The sequence below is a fragment of the Ursus arctos genome, unplaced genomic scaffold (genome assembly GCF_023065955.2).
Source record: "Ursus arctos isolate Adak ecotype North America unplaced genomic scaffold, UrsArc2.0 scaffold_7, whole genome shotgun sequence".
NCBI classification, from domain to species: Eukaryota; Metazoa; Chordata; class Mammalia; order Carnivora; family Ursidae; genus Ursus; species Ursus arctos.
Genome location: NW_026623089.1, coordinates 31,601,286 through 31,616,311, shown reverse-complemented (window position 1 = coordinate 31,616,311; position 15,026 = coordinate 31,601,286). Strand labels below are relative to the sequence as shown.

Sequence of the window (15,026 nt, the reverse complement as noted above, 5' to 3'; positions counted from 1 at the left end):
TTTTTGAGGGGGTCTTTGCCTGGTTTGGGGATCAAGGTAATATTGGCCTCATAGAATGAGTTTGGTAGCTTTCCTTCTGTTTCTATTTTTTGAAATAGCTTTAGGAGAATAGGTATTATTTCTTCTTTGAATGTTTGGTAGAATTCCCCAGGAAAACCGTCTGGGCCTGGAGTTTTGTTATTTGGGAGGTTGTTTATCACTGACTCGATTTCTTCATAATTAATTGGCCTGTTTAAGAAATCAATTTCTTCCTGTTTCAATCTTGGTAGTTTATAGGTTTCCAGGAAGGATTCCATCTCTTCCAGATTGCTTAGTTTATTGGCATATAGCTGTTGATAAAAATTTCTAATAATCCTTCCAATTTCAATGGTGTTCTTCGTGACCTCTCCTTTTCCATTCATTATTTAATAATCTGGGTCCTTTCTCTTTTCTTTTGGATAAGTGTTGCCAGTGGTCTGTCAATTTTATTGATTCTCTCAAAGAACCAGCTTCTAGTCCTGTTGATCTGCTCTACTATACTTCTGGTTTCTGCTTGATTGATTTCAGCTCTAATTTTGGTCAACTGCTTCCTCGTGCGTGGATTAGGCCTGTCCCTCTGTTGCTGTTCCAGCTTCTTGAGGTGAGAATATAAAAACTGCATTTTAGATTTTTCTATTCTTTTGAGTGAGGCTTGGATGGCTATGTATTTCCCCCTTAGGACTGCCTTTGCAGTATCCCATAGGTTTTGGACTGTTGTATTTTCATTCTCATTGGTCTCCATAAATTGTTTAATTTGATTTTTGATTTCCTGGTTTATCGAGTCATTCCTGAGCAGGATGGTTCTTAGTCTCCAAGTGTTTGAGTTTCTTCCAAATTTTTCCTTGTGGTTGAGTTCCAATTTCAGAGCGTTGTGGTCTGAGAATATGCAGGGGATAATTTCAATCTTTTGGTATCAGTTGAGACCTGTTTTGTGTCCCAGAACATGGTCTATTCTTGAGAATGTTCCATGGGCATTAGAATAGAATGAGTATTCTTTGGTTCTGGGGTGTAGTGTTATATATATATCTATGAGGTCCAACTCATCGAGTATGGCATTCAAAGCCTTTGATTCTTTGCTTAGTTTTTGCCAGGGTGTTCTTTTTTTTTTTTTTATAATGATTGTTTATTATATTATGTTAGTCACCATACAGTACATCCCCGGTTTTCGATGTAAGGCTCGATGATTCATTAGTTGTGTATAACACCCAGTGCACCATGCAATATGTGCCCTCCTTACTACCCATCACCGGCCTATCCCATTCCCCCACCCCCCTCCCCTCTGTAGCCCTCAGTTTGTTTCTCATAGTCCATAGTCTCTCATGTTTCCTTCCCCCTTCTGATTACCCCCCCTTTCTTTATCCCTTTCTTCCCCTACTGATCATCCTAGTTCTTATGTTCCATAGATGAGAGAAATCATATGATAGTTGTCTTTCTCTGCTTGACTTATTTCACTTAGCATTATCTCCTCCAGTGCTGTCCATGTTGTAGCAAATGTTGAGAACTCGTTCTTTCTTTCTTTCTTTTTTTTTTTTTTAATGATTTTTTATTATATTATGTTAGTCACCATACAGTACATCCCCGGTTTCCGATGTAAGGCTCGATAATTCATTAGTTGTGTATAACACCCAGTGCACCATGCAATACGTGCCCTCCTTACTACCCATCACCGACCTACCCATTCCCCCACCCCCCTCCCCTCTGAAGTCCTCAGTTTGTTTCTCATAGTCCATAGTCTCTCATGTTTCATTCCCCCTTCTGATTACCCCCCCTTTCTTTATCCCTTTCTTCCCCTACCGATCATCCTAGTTCTTATGTTCCATAGATGAGAGAAATCATATGATAGTTGTCTTTCTCTGCTTGACTTATTTCACTTAGCATTATCTCCTCCAGTGCTGTCCATGTTGTAGCAAATGTTGAGAACTCGTTCTTTCTGATAGCTGAGTAATATTCCATTGTATATATGGACCACAACTTCTTAATCCAGTCATCTGTTGAAGGGCATCTCGGCTCCTTCCACGATTTAGCTATTGTGGACATTGCTGCTATGAACATTGGGGTGCATATGGCCCTTCTCTTCACTACGTCTGTATTTTTGGGGTAAATACCCAGTAGTGCAATGGCTGGATCATAGGGTAGCTCAATTTTTAACTTTTTAAGGGACCTCCACACTGTTTTCCAGAGTGGCTGTACCAACTTGCATTCCCACCAACAATGTAGGAGGGATCCCCTTTCTCCACATCCTCTCCAACAATTGTTGTTTCTTGCCTTGTCTATTTTTGCCATTCTAACTGGCGTAAGGTGGTATCTCAGTGTGGTTTTGATTTGAATTTCCTTGATGGCTAATGATTTTGAACATTTTTTCATGTGTCTGTTAGCCATTTGTATGTCTTCATTGGAAAAGTGTCTGTTCATATCTTCTGCCCATTTTTTGATTTGTTTATTTGTTTCTCGTGTATTGAGTTTGAGAAGTTCTTTGTAGATCTTGGATACCAGTCCTTTATCTGTAGTGTCATTTGCAAATATCTTCTCCCATTCCGTGGGCTGCCTCTTAGTTTTTCTGACTGTTTCCTTGGATGTGCAGAAACTTTTAATCTTGATGAAGTCCCATAAATTCATTTTATCTTTTGTTTCTCTTGCCTTTGGGGATGTATCCTGAAAAAGGTTGCTTTGGCCGATGTCGTAGAGGTTGCTGCCTATGTTCTCCTCTAGAATTTTGATGGATTCCTGTCTCACGTCGAGGTCTTTCATCCATTTGGAGTTTATTTTTGTGTATGGTGTGAGACAGTGGTCAAGTTTCATTCTCTTGCATGTAGCTGTCCAATTTTCCCAGCACCATTTATTGAAGAGACTGTCTTTTTCCCACCGGATGTTTTTTCCTGCTTTATCAAATATTAGTTGCCCAAAGAGCCGAGGGTCCATTTCTGGGCTCTCTATTCTGTTCCACTGGTCTATGTGTCTGTTTTTGTGCCAGTACCATGCTGTCTTTGTGATCACAGCTTTGTAGTACAGCTCGAAATCCGGCATTGTGATGCCCCCAGCTTTGTTTTTCCTTTTCAACAGTTCCTTGGAGATTCGGGGCCTTTTCTGTTTCCATACAAATTTAAGGACTGTTTGTTCCAGTTCTTTGAAAAATGTCCTTGGTATTTTGATCGGGATAGCATTGAAAGTGTAGATTGCTCTGGGTAGCATGGACATTTTAACTATGTTAATTCTTCCGATCCATGAGCATGGAATATCTTTTCATCTTTTTATGTCTTCCTCAATGTCTTTTAAGAGTGATTTATAGTTTCTAGAATATACGTCCTTTACGTCTCTGGTTAAGTTAATTCCAAGGTAACGTATGGTTTTTGGTGCTATTGTAAATGGGATGGATTCCCTAATTTCTCTTTCTTCATTCTCGTTATTCGTGTACAGAAATGCAACTGATTTCTGAGCATTGATTTTGTATCCCGCCATGTTACTGAATTGCTCTATAACTTTTAATAGTTTGGGAGTGGCTTCTTTTGGGTTTTCCATATAGAGTATCATGTCATCTGCGAAGAGAGACGGTTTGACTTCTTCTTTGCCGATTTGAATACCTTTGATCCCTTTTTGTTGTCTGATTGCTGTTGCAAGGACTTCTAGTACTATGTTGAATAATAGTGGCGAGAGTGGGCATCCTTGTCGTGTTCCTGATCTTAAGGGAAAGGCTTCCAGCTTTTCCCCATTGAGAATAATATTTGCAGTAGGATTTTCATAGATGGCTTTTATGATATTGAGAAATGAATCTTCTATTCCTACACTCTGAAGGGTTTTAATCAGGAAAGGATGCTGTATTTTGTCAAATGCTTTTTCGGCATCGATTGAGAGGATCATATGGTTCCTGAGTCTTTTCTTGTTGATATGATGTATCACGCTGATTGATTTGCGAATATTGAACCACGCTTGCATCCCAGGGATGAATCCCACTTGATCGTGATGGATAATCCTTTTAATGAACTGTAGGATTCTATTAGCAAGTATCTTGTTGAGGATTTTGGTGTCCATATTCATTAGGGAGATCGGTCTGTAATTCTCCTTTTTGAGGGGGTCTTTGCCTGGTTTGGGGATCAAGGTAATATTGGCCTCATAGAATGAGTTTGGTAGCTTTCCTTCTGTTTCTATTTTTTGAAATAGCTTTAGGAGAATAGGTATTATTTCTTCTTTGAATGTTTGGTAGAATTCCCCAGGAAAACCGTCTGGGCCTGGAGTTTTGTTATTTGGGAGGTTGTTTATCACTGACTCGATTTCTTCATAATTAATTGGCCTGTTTAAGAAATCAATTTCTTCCTGTTTCAATCTTGGTAGTTTATAGGTTTCCAGGAAGGATTCCATCTCTTCCAGATTGCTTAGTTTATTGGCATATAGCTGTTGATAAAAATTTCTAATAATCCTTCCAATTTCAATGGTGTTCATCGTGACCTCTCCTTTTTCATTCATAATTTTAATAATCTGGGTCCTTTCTCTTTTCTTTTGGATAAGTGTTGCCAGTGGTCTGTCAATTTTATTGATTCTCTCCAAGAACCAGCTTCTAGTCCTGTTGATCTGCTCTACTATACTTCTGGTTTCTGCTTGATTGATTTCAGCTCTAATTTTGGTCAACTGCTTCCTCTTGCATGGATTAGGCCTGTCCCTCTGTTGCTGTTCCAGCTTCTTGAGGTGAGAATATAAAAACTGCATTTTAGATTTTTCTATTCTTTTGAGTGAGGCTTGGATGGCTATGTATTTCCCCCTTAGGACCGCCTTTGCAGTATCCCATAGGTTTTGGACTGTTGTATTTTCATTCTCATTGGTCTCCATAAATTGTTTAATTTGATTTTTGATTTCCTGGTTTATCGAGTCATTCCTGAGCAGGATGGTTCTTAGTCTCCAAGTGTTTGAGTTTCTTCCAAATTTTTCCTTGTGGTCGAGTTCCAATTTCAGAGCGTTGTGGTCTGAGAATATGCAGGGGATAATTTCAATCTTTTGGTATCGGCTGAGACCTGTTTTGTGTCCCAGAACATGGTCTATTCTTGAGAATGTTCCATGGGCATTAGAATAGAATGAGTATTCTTTGGTTCTGGGGTGTAGTGTTCTATATATATCTAAGAGGTCCAACTTGTCGAGTATGGCATTCAAAGCCTTTGATTCTTTGCTTAGTTTTTGCCAGGGTGTTCTGTCTATTTCTGAGAGTGGAGTGTTGAGGTCCCCTACTATTAATATATTTTTATCTATATGTCTCTTTATTCTGGTTAAGAGTTGGCTTGTGTCTCTTGCTGCTCCCCTGTTGGGGGCATATATATTTATAATTGTCATATCCACTTGTTGAATACTTCCTTTAAGAATAATATAGTGCCCTTCTGCGTCTCTAACTATAGTCTGTAGTTTAAAATCCAGTTTATCTGATATGAGAATTGCTACCCCAGCTTTCTTCTGAGGTCCATTTGTGTGAAAGATGGTACTCCATCCCCTTACTCTCAGTCTGAATGCATCTTTGGGTTCGAAATGAGTCTCTTGTAGACGGCAAATGGATGGCTCATTTCTTTTTATCCAATCTGCAACCCTGTGGTGTTTTATGGGAGAATTTAAGCCATTAATATTAAGCCTGAGTACTGAGAGATATGATTTTAATGATGCCATGTTGCCAGTAAAGTCTTTGTTTGTATTGGCTGTGACTTTCTGTTCTGTATCACTCTTGGGGCCTTTTTACTTTTATAGAACCCCCCGTAATATCTCCTGTAGGGCTGGTTTCGTGGTTACAAAATTGGTTAGTGACTGGCGATTCTGAAATGTCTTTATTTCTCCATCAATTCTGAATGACAGCCTTGCTGGATAAAGGATCCTTGGCTGCATGTTTTTCTCTGAAAGAGCTTTAAATATGCTCCCCCAACCCTTTCTCTCATTCCAGGTCTGTGTAGACAGGTCTGACGTAATTCTGATGCCTTTGCCTTGGTACGTGAGAAATTTCTTTGCCCTGGCCGCTTTCAATACTGTATCCTTGGATCTAATATTTGCAACATGCACTATGACATGACGTGGCGTAGGTTTGTCATGGTTGAGCTTGGGAGGGGTCCTCTCTGCCTCTTGGACATGAATGTTTGTTTCCCTTGCTAGATTAGGGAAGTTTTCAGCTACAATTTGTTCAAATATCTCTTCTAGACCTCTGTTTTTCTCCACCCCCTCGGGGATGCCGATGATTCTAACATTGGATCGTTTCATTGAGTCAGTAATCTCCTGTAACCTACATTCGTGGGCGTGGATTTTTTTAAGACCATTTTCTATTTTCATTTTTTCCTCTATTAACCCATCCTCCAATTCAATAACCCGTTCCTCTGCTTCGGTGACCTTGGCCGTCAGAGCCTCTAGTTTTGCCTGCATTTGGCTCATAGAATTTTTAATTTCTGTCAAATTCGCTCTCATTTCTGTCCTTAGGGATTCTATATTCTCAGTAACCTTTTCGTTAATAGTTTTTTCAATTCTACTCATCATTTTGACCATCGTTACTCTGAATTACATTTCTGATAATTTGGTTACATCCATATCCATTATTTCTCTGGCAGAGGCCACAGACTCACTGTCTTTTCTTTGCTGGGGGGGGCTTCTCCTTCTTGTCATTCTGATGAGGAGAGGTTGCGGGGTTTCCAGAGCCCAAATTATTGACTGGGTCCCAGGCCGTGCCCCTTGTTTTATAGGGATCTTAGGGATGTGGGCTTCTTCTTTAAAGATTTTATTTATTTATTTATCTGAGAGAGAGAGACAGTCAGCAAGAACGGGAACAGAAGCAGCCGGGAGTGGGAGAGGAAGAAGCAGGCTCCCATCAGAGGAGCCCAATGATGGACTCCTTTCCGGAATGCCGGGATCACGCCCTAAGCCGGAGACAGGCGCTCAATGACTGCGCCACCCAGGCGCCCCCGGTTATGGGCTTCTTGATTTTTCAGCCTGCCTTCTGTGTTCTGGGGGAGGGGCCTGCCTCACTGATATTCAGGCAACCCTGTTTGGGTAGAGTCTCCGTGCCCCTGCGAGGGGGGATGGGGATGGGCACTCCCTGAGCCGGTATTTCCAGGCTTTTGTTCTCTGGCGGCTTTCCCTGGCGGCCGGCTATGCCTCTTCTGAGAGTCAGAGCAGCAGAGGCTGCATTGTCACAGAACAGAGGGATTGCGGCCCGTTCTCCACTGATGTTCTGGCCACTTTAACTCTGTTTCTGTTGGTGCTGCTCAACCCTGCAGCATCCCGGGATGTGCGCCCCACACCCGGCGTCCCTGCCCTCACTTCCAGGGCCGGCGCGTCTCTGTCCTTTGTGTTTCTAACACCGCCAGCCGCCCCGCGCGCTCCCGGGTCTCCCGGTCTCAGTCTATGCCCGGTGAGCACACCGCGATTCCGGAGTTCCGTGAGAAGCCTGGTGGTGCGCGCACCCGGTTCAGGGTCTCAGTCTGCTGTTTCGGGGGTGCCGACTGCGAGTCCGCCCGCTCCCCCGTGCAGGTGGCCCGCCAGCTGCCAGCCGCCCTGTGCACGCTCCGGGAGCTCCCGGTCTCAGTCTGTTTCCAGCGAGCACACCGGGATTCCGGTGTTCCGGGAGATGCCTGGTGGTACGGTTCACGGCTCACGGTCTCAGTCCGCTCTCTCTCGCGGATGCCGTCCACGAGCCCGCCCGCTCCCCCGTGCAGGTGGCTGCCGCTTCCCGGCGCCCAAACGCGGCGGCTCCCTCCCCCTTCCGTTTATCTTCCGATATCTGTGCGCGGTTTTATGGCTCCCCTCTTTGTACCTCAATACTCAGCGCTGGAGATGTTCATTTGTAGAGATCCAGATGCGTCTTCCTGCGTCTCAGGCTGATTCTGTGGATGTTCAGGCTGGTCTGGTACCTATTCAACTAGACTCAGGGGACTGGCTGAAAAAGGGGTCCCCTACTCCTCCGCCATCTTAACTCCCTCCCCTAAGTTTTTATTTTTTAAGCAATCTGTACAACCAACATGGGGCTCAAACCCACAACCCCGAGATCGGGAGTCATATGCTTCACTGAGTGCCTCAGCTCTAATGGCTTTGAAGTGTCCTATCGGTGTCTGCCAGTTTTGCAACTCTGGCTTCCAAGATGTCCTTAAGCAACAGCCTTCCCTCACGTGTCGATTAACCTACAGCAAAGTTTGTATGACAAATGACATAAAGGACACAAAGGAAAACAAAGACCCTCTCTGGGAGGAAACAGAAATGCAAGCAGAGAGGACCCTCCCAAATATACCAAGAGTCGCCAAGCCCAAGGAAGCAGTTCCACAAGTATTTTCTCCTGCTAATCTAAATTCAGAAAGAGAGAAAAAGGATTCTCCCCATTCCCGCTCCATTAGACTCTACAGACAGAGATTCTGAAAGACTGACATGGTAGGAAATCTTACTGTGTGCCCGCTGTCAGATGTCCTAAGGATCTCTCAGCTATAGCACTGTGTGGGGCGAGCAGTGTCCAGCGAGTTAAGGTGTCCACCTGACACACCGTGTCGGGGAGCAAGAATTTCCTGTCCCCTTCAAGGTCCTTGTAGCTGGACTAAGAATCACATTGACATGAGACAAATTAACAGAAGGAAATAGAATTCAATTTCCTATGTATGGAGAATCCACATAGACCTAGAAATTTCAAAGACAGTCAGACAAAATGATGTATGTATGTCATCCTGAACTAAGGGGGAGGAAAAAAAGAAATAGTACAAATTTGCCACAAGCCTACTAACTAATCACTGATCCCCAAACAGACTGGCAATTTCAAATGTTGTCTGGATTCCAGTCATTCCTCCAACTGAAATAGCCTTCCTCTCTGTTCTGCCTGTTGATATTTTCCACACCCTTCTAGATCCAGCTCAGATGTTATTTCTTCTATGCAAACTTCTTTGATGTGCTGAGAGTATCACTTCTTTATCTGTTTTCTATAACGCTTGTTAATGCTTCTATGACAGCACATTTCAGATGAAATTATACTGATTCATCTGTCTCACATCCTGGAACCTAAGCTCTGAAGGTAAGGCTTCCGATCTTGTAATGATACCCACAGTGTCAGGGCAGAGCAGGTCCATAAGCCCTGTGACTTGAATAGAAATCTCAAGGAGTCTCATTATTCAGTAATGGGCCCGACGTATAGAAGGAAAGATAAGGATTTTTAGAATAGTATCTTGCTTTGAGATCATTTCTGGGCATGGCACATAATCTTGAGGCCACAATAGCAAGGGCTGCTTGATACTTAGGTTTCTTATATATTCAACTGGAAGCAAATCTCCTATTTTTGTCTCTGTTTCAATTACTTCTACGGGAAAGGCCCTTTGCCCTCCTCTCTTCCCCGTTTCTCCTTTGGAATGTGCTGAATACTGTCCATTTCTCCCTCCTTCCAGCTCCATTTTGTGTTTGTCTTCTATGCCTACTCTGTGTTCAGATTTCTATGGACTGCATAAACCTAGAAGTTCGTTCCCTTCTGGGTTCTGAATAAATTCAGAGTATTAGCTATTGACAAGGTCAGAGTGTTTATTCCCTCCATCCCACCCTGCCAGGCTATAGTTTAGACAGTGGCTGTATGCCTCTGCTACAGACACATCTCCTGTTGAGGCAGCCACTCTCTCTTTCCTAAAGTTCTATTTGGGTTCCAGTAACTCCCTCCTTCCCTCATCCCTTCAGCCCTACGATGGGAACATCTTCCTGCTGATGCTAGTCCCTGAGTGCTTTATCACTCCTGAATCCTGCCCACACCTCTGGAAATAGTCTCATCATCAAATACTTAAAAATTAGCCACAAGCTTACTAACTAATCACTGGTCCCCTGACAGACTGGAAAATTCAAATGTTATCTAGATTCCAGTCATCCTGGAATGACTTGTTGAGTATGCCACATGTTTCCTCCCAGGACCCTGACAAATTGAAGGGAGATAACTCAAATTTCCCTTACCCTCTATTTATCTACTCTACCCTCTGCCCCTTCTTTGGAATCTCAGTGGTGGGTTCCAGGGCCAATCTTGGCAAGGGAGCCCTCCAATCAAACGAGAAATAACCTGGGCTTTGGGAGTGATGCCTCTGGCCTCATAAAAATGACAATCTTTTCCGCCCTGAGTAGCCTCCATACAAAGCCCTTCCTCCTCTCACTGACCCCTGATGTAGAGATAATAATGAAGCTTGCTTGCCTGCTGAGAAGGGCATGAAGTAGTCACTCTTCTTAAAGTTGCCATTTTCATCCAGGAAGTGGCCGGGATCAAAGCGATCTGGGTTGGGAAACTCTTTGTCATCATGCAGGACAGAAGTCAGAGATACTAATATGGTTGTGCCCTGAAATGAAGGAAAACGGGTAAACTGGACAATAATGAAAGTCATGGAGCTTGAAATCCTTTTGTTGTCTAGATGAGGAGACAGGCACAAAAAACGTTATTTACTCCATATCACAGAACAAACGAATGACCAACCCTAAGAGCTTTTAAATCCTATAATGGCAGTCCAAGGCACTGTTAAGTGACTCCCAAGTCATTCTCTTCAGTTTGTAGCCCGATATTAGCATTTGCTTTTCAGAAAATTAAGGGAACTCCCTGGAGTGCATTGTTCTTGACAAAGTAATTGCAGTATTGTCTAAAAGAGCTGATGCTACTGAAAATCCAGGTCATTTTCTTTGGAGCCGAGTATGAGGTCTTCAGAGCTCTACCTGAGTGGCCATATTCTTGAAAACCTTTCACCTTCCCATCAAGATGACAAACTGAGTGGCGCCTGGCTGGCTCAATCAAAGAGCTCATGACTCTTGGTCCCAGGGTCGTGGCTTCAAGCCCCACATTGGATGTAGACCTTACTTAGAAAAAATTTTAATTTTTAATTTTTTTAATGTAAAGTTTGACGATTCATTAGTTGCGTATAACACCCAGTGCACCATGCAATACGTGCCCTCCTTACTACCCATCACCAGTCTATCCCATTCCTCCACCCCCCTCCCCTCTGAAGCCCTCAGTTTGTTTCTCAGAAGGGGGAATGAAGCATGAGAGACTGCGGACTCTGAGATACTTAAAAATTTTTTTAAAAAGATGGGAAGTATCCCCTCCTGCTGTTGTGTTCTTTCAATTGAATTGTTGCAATTTCTTATGGAAATGAGAGAACATTCCTGGTTTCTAGTACGGTTTTTTTTTTAATATATTTTTAAAATATTTTATTTAGTTATTTGACAAGAAAAGAGGCAGCAAGAGAGGGAACACAAGCAGGGGGAGTGGGAGAGGGAGAAGCAGGCCTCCCGCTGAGCACGGAGTTTGATGCCGGGGCTCAATCCCAGAACGCTGAGACTACGACCTGAGCAGAAGGCAGACGCTTAATGACTGAGCCACTCAGGTGCCCCTCTATTACATTTTTCTTAAACTCACAGATGCAGTGTAACATAATGATTTGAGGTTTAGTTTTCAAAAGCAGTGGAATCTTTCTATTGAATTAAGCTCAGTGATCATAGGTTAGTTCTTTAACATTTCCATGACTCATGTTCATTACTAGCAAAATGTAGAGGATACATCTGCACTAGTTCCTTGCAAATGTAAAATGAGATAATACATGTAATACTTTTGCATGAAAATTACCACATGCTAGAGGTGCCTGGGTGGCTCAGTTGGTCATCTGACTCTGGATTTTGGCTCAGGTCATGATCTGCAGGTTGTGAGATCAAGCTCGACATCGGGCTCCATGCTCAGCATGGAGTCTGCTTGAGATTCTCTCTCTCCCTCTCCCTCTGCCCCTCCCACTGCTCACATGCTCTCTCTAAATAAATAAATACATAAATAAAATCCTTAAAAAATTCTCTCCCACTGTGCCCCTTCTCCCCTACTCACTTGCTCTCTCTCTATATAAAAACAATAACAATAATGATAACCACACTAAATGCTCAATAAAGAGAAATTTGTTACTGTTATGAGAAGGACTACATTCACAGTCTTGGGTTCTTAATAAAGGTCATACATTTATTACATAGCAGAGACAAAATTCAAATGAAAATCTGTCTGGATTTTTTCTAGTATATTGTCTGGCCTTCCCAAATACACAATGGCGTTCTCACTGCAGAAAGGTCATGGATCAAATGCATAGACTGTCAATTGCATGTAGACAAATGAAAGACTGATATTTCCGTGGTTTTTTTCTTAAGATTTTATTTATTTATTTGAGAGCAGTGGGAGAGGGAGATGCAGACTCCCCACTGAGCAGGGAGCCTGATGTGGAACTGGATCTCAGGACCCCAGGTTCATGACCCAAGGTGAAGGCAGACACTTAACCAACTGAGCCACCCAGAAGTCCCTGATGTTTCAGTCTTTACTGAGGCTCTTCCCTAGAGCACAGCTACTCTTGTGATTTATTTTCTGCCCTGGGTGGACTTAGAGACATGCTCTGACTATGAAGTACAGGAAGATAGTATGGTCAGCCCTACAATAGACTTCCATATAAAGTTAGTGACAAAACACTTCTGGCTCAAGGGACCATCTACTTCAAACTATAACAGAGTAACTGGTTTGGAGTTGTCCTCACAACTACCATGAATAGAAATCCAGAAAAAAAGAAGGAACTGCTTTCCAACATTGAACAAGATACAATCCAGGATTGTGATAGTTTACTAAAGAGAAATTAGGTAGGGCCTACAACCACTCTGAATTTCTCCCTGACATCACTTTCCTCCTAGAGTTCAGGGAGGTGAAGGCCAAGCAAAGCACTACTCCTTTTGATCTAAGAAGACAAAGATTTTAAAAAATTGGCTTCTAGAATTCATGAGGAAGGATACAGGGCAGGAGGAATCTATAAATAGAGAGGATCTCAAAAGTATACAAACTATTCCCTAGAAGTCCATGGTTACGGGTTGGGTGACACATATACAGGAGGAAACTCAGTGGAGCCTATCAGAGTATGACTGCTTAAGAACCGAAGGTGGATATCAGATGTTGTGCAGTGAGAGAGAAGTTGAGGTTCTAACCCATCTAGGGTGGAGAGGACTTTCTCGGCACCTCAGATTTTTTTTGGTCACCCTCAAACTTGCAAATTTTTGGATTAAGGAACCAACACTGGACTGAGGGCCACGCACAAAGACTAAATTCAAAAGTGAAACTAATTCACAATGAATGAATTATAGTAAGCCTCACAGACTGAAAAACATTTGTGAGGAATTTACCTGCCTGCCAAAATAAAAGCCAATGCCCTTTAGGGGAAGTCAGCATCATCAGATTCCCCACAAGTCATCATTCAAAATGTTCAGCATATAATAAATTACTTTTTTAAGTGGGCTCCACACACAACCTAGGCTTGACTCACAAACCTAAAATCAAGAGTCGCACGCTCCAACTGACTGAGCCAGCTAGGCACCCAAGCATGTGATTAATTATTAAATATGTGAAAAAGAAGGAAATGTGACTCAGAGTTAAAGAAAACAATAATCAACAGAAGCAGATCCCATAGTATCCTAGATGTTAGAATTATCACATAAGAACTTCAAAGCATATGAGTGTATGAGTCTGTGTATTTAAGAGATACAGAACAGTCCATCTGAAAGAAACAGAGTACACATTCTTCTCAAGCACAGATGGAATATTCCTCAGGGTAGATAACATGTTAGGGTACTAAAGAAGCATTAAAAAATTGCGGAAGATTAAGATCATATGAACCTGGGGCGCCTTGCTGGATTAGTTGGTAGAGTGTGTGACTTTTGATCTCAGGGTTGTGAGTTGAAGGCTCATTCTGGGTGTCAAAATTACTTAAAAACAGGGGCGCCTGGGTAGCTCAGTCATTAAGCGTCTGGCTTCGGCTCAGGGCATGATCCCAGGGTCCTGGGATCGAGCCCCACATCAGGCTCCCTGCTCTGCTGGGAGCCTGCTTCTTCCTCTCCCACTCCCCCTGCTTATGTTCCCTCTCTCACTGGCTGTCTATCTCTGTCAAATAAATAAATAAAAAATCTTAAAAAAAAAATAAATGCAGGTGGCACAGCGGTTAAGCGTCTGCCTTTGGCTCAGGGCGTGATCCCGGCGTTATGGGATCGAGCCCCACATCAGGCTCCTCCGCTATGAGCCTGCTTCTTCCTCCTCCACTCCCCCTGCTTGTGTTCCCTCTCTCTCTGGCTGTCTCTCTGTTGAATAAATAAATAAAATCTTTAAAAAATATAAAAAAAATAAATGCAAAGATATTCTGTTTCCATGGTTTGGGAAAATTGATATTGTTAAAATGTCTATACCACCCAAAGCCATCTATAGATTCAATGCAATCCCTATCAAGATTCCTATGGCATTTTCACAGAAATGGAACTAACAATCCCAAAATTTGTGTAGAATGACAAAAGATGTTAAATAGCCAAAGAACTCTTGAGAAAGAACACAGCTGGAGGCATCACACATCCTCATTTCAAGCTGTATTACAAAGGGACAGTCATTAAAACAGCATGATATTGGTATAAAAACAGACAGATAATGAAACAGAATAGAGGGCCCAGGAATAAACCCATGCATAGATGCCCAATTAATTTCTAACAAAGGCACAAAGATACACAATCAAGAAAAGACAGTCTCTTCATTAAATGGTGTTGGAAAAACTCGACACTATATTACAACAGATACAAAAATGAATTCAAAATGAATTAAATAATTGAACATAAGACCTAAAACCACAAAAATCCCAGAAGAAAACATAGGCGTAAGAAGTCTTGGCGATGAATACTATGAAGAAAATCCTGTGGGAATCTAAGCACTCTGATTTATAAAATTGTATCAAGAAAGTAAAAGGAAAGGAGCATGTGGTCAGAGGGCAAGACGCTTGGGGTGTGACTATGACATAGCTGTAGATGGTTAGGTGATCTATAATCCTACTGCTGCGATGCTTGATAACCTAGGATCCTTAAGGAGCGGACACCTAGGTGGCTCAGTGAGGTAAGCCTCCAACTCTTGATTTGGGCTCAGGTCATGATCTCAGGGTCATGAGATGGAGCCCCTGGGTGGGCTTGGGCTGGGGGTGGAGCCTGGTTGAGAATGTCTGTCCTTCTCCCTCTGTCCCTCCCCCCTTGCTCTC

General features: G+C 42.6%; 1 protein-coding gene and 1 long non-coding RNA gene across 3 annotated transcripts in view; one reads left to right on the top strand and one right to left on the bottom strand.

Annotated features, from left to right (window-relative positions):
• The window catches only part of LOC113251748 (cytochrome P450 2C21), a 76,647-nt gene that overhangs the window by 9,029 nt on the left and 52,592 nt on the right, over positions 1–15,026 (bottom strand). For both annotated transcript variants that reach the window (XM_048218835.2, XM_057308853.1), the window contains exon 13: positions 10,160–10,301. In XM_048218835.2, coding sequence (XP_048074792.2) covers positions 10,160–10,301 — 142 coding nt within the window. The remainder of the gene's footprint in view (positions 1–10,159; positions 10,302–15,026) is intronic.
• Positions 1–15,026, top strand: part of LOC130543084 (uncharacterized) — a 32,549-nt gene that overhangs the window by 13,691 nt on the left and 3,832 nt on the right. The gene's annotated exons all lie outside the window — the stretch shown is intronic.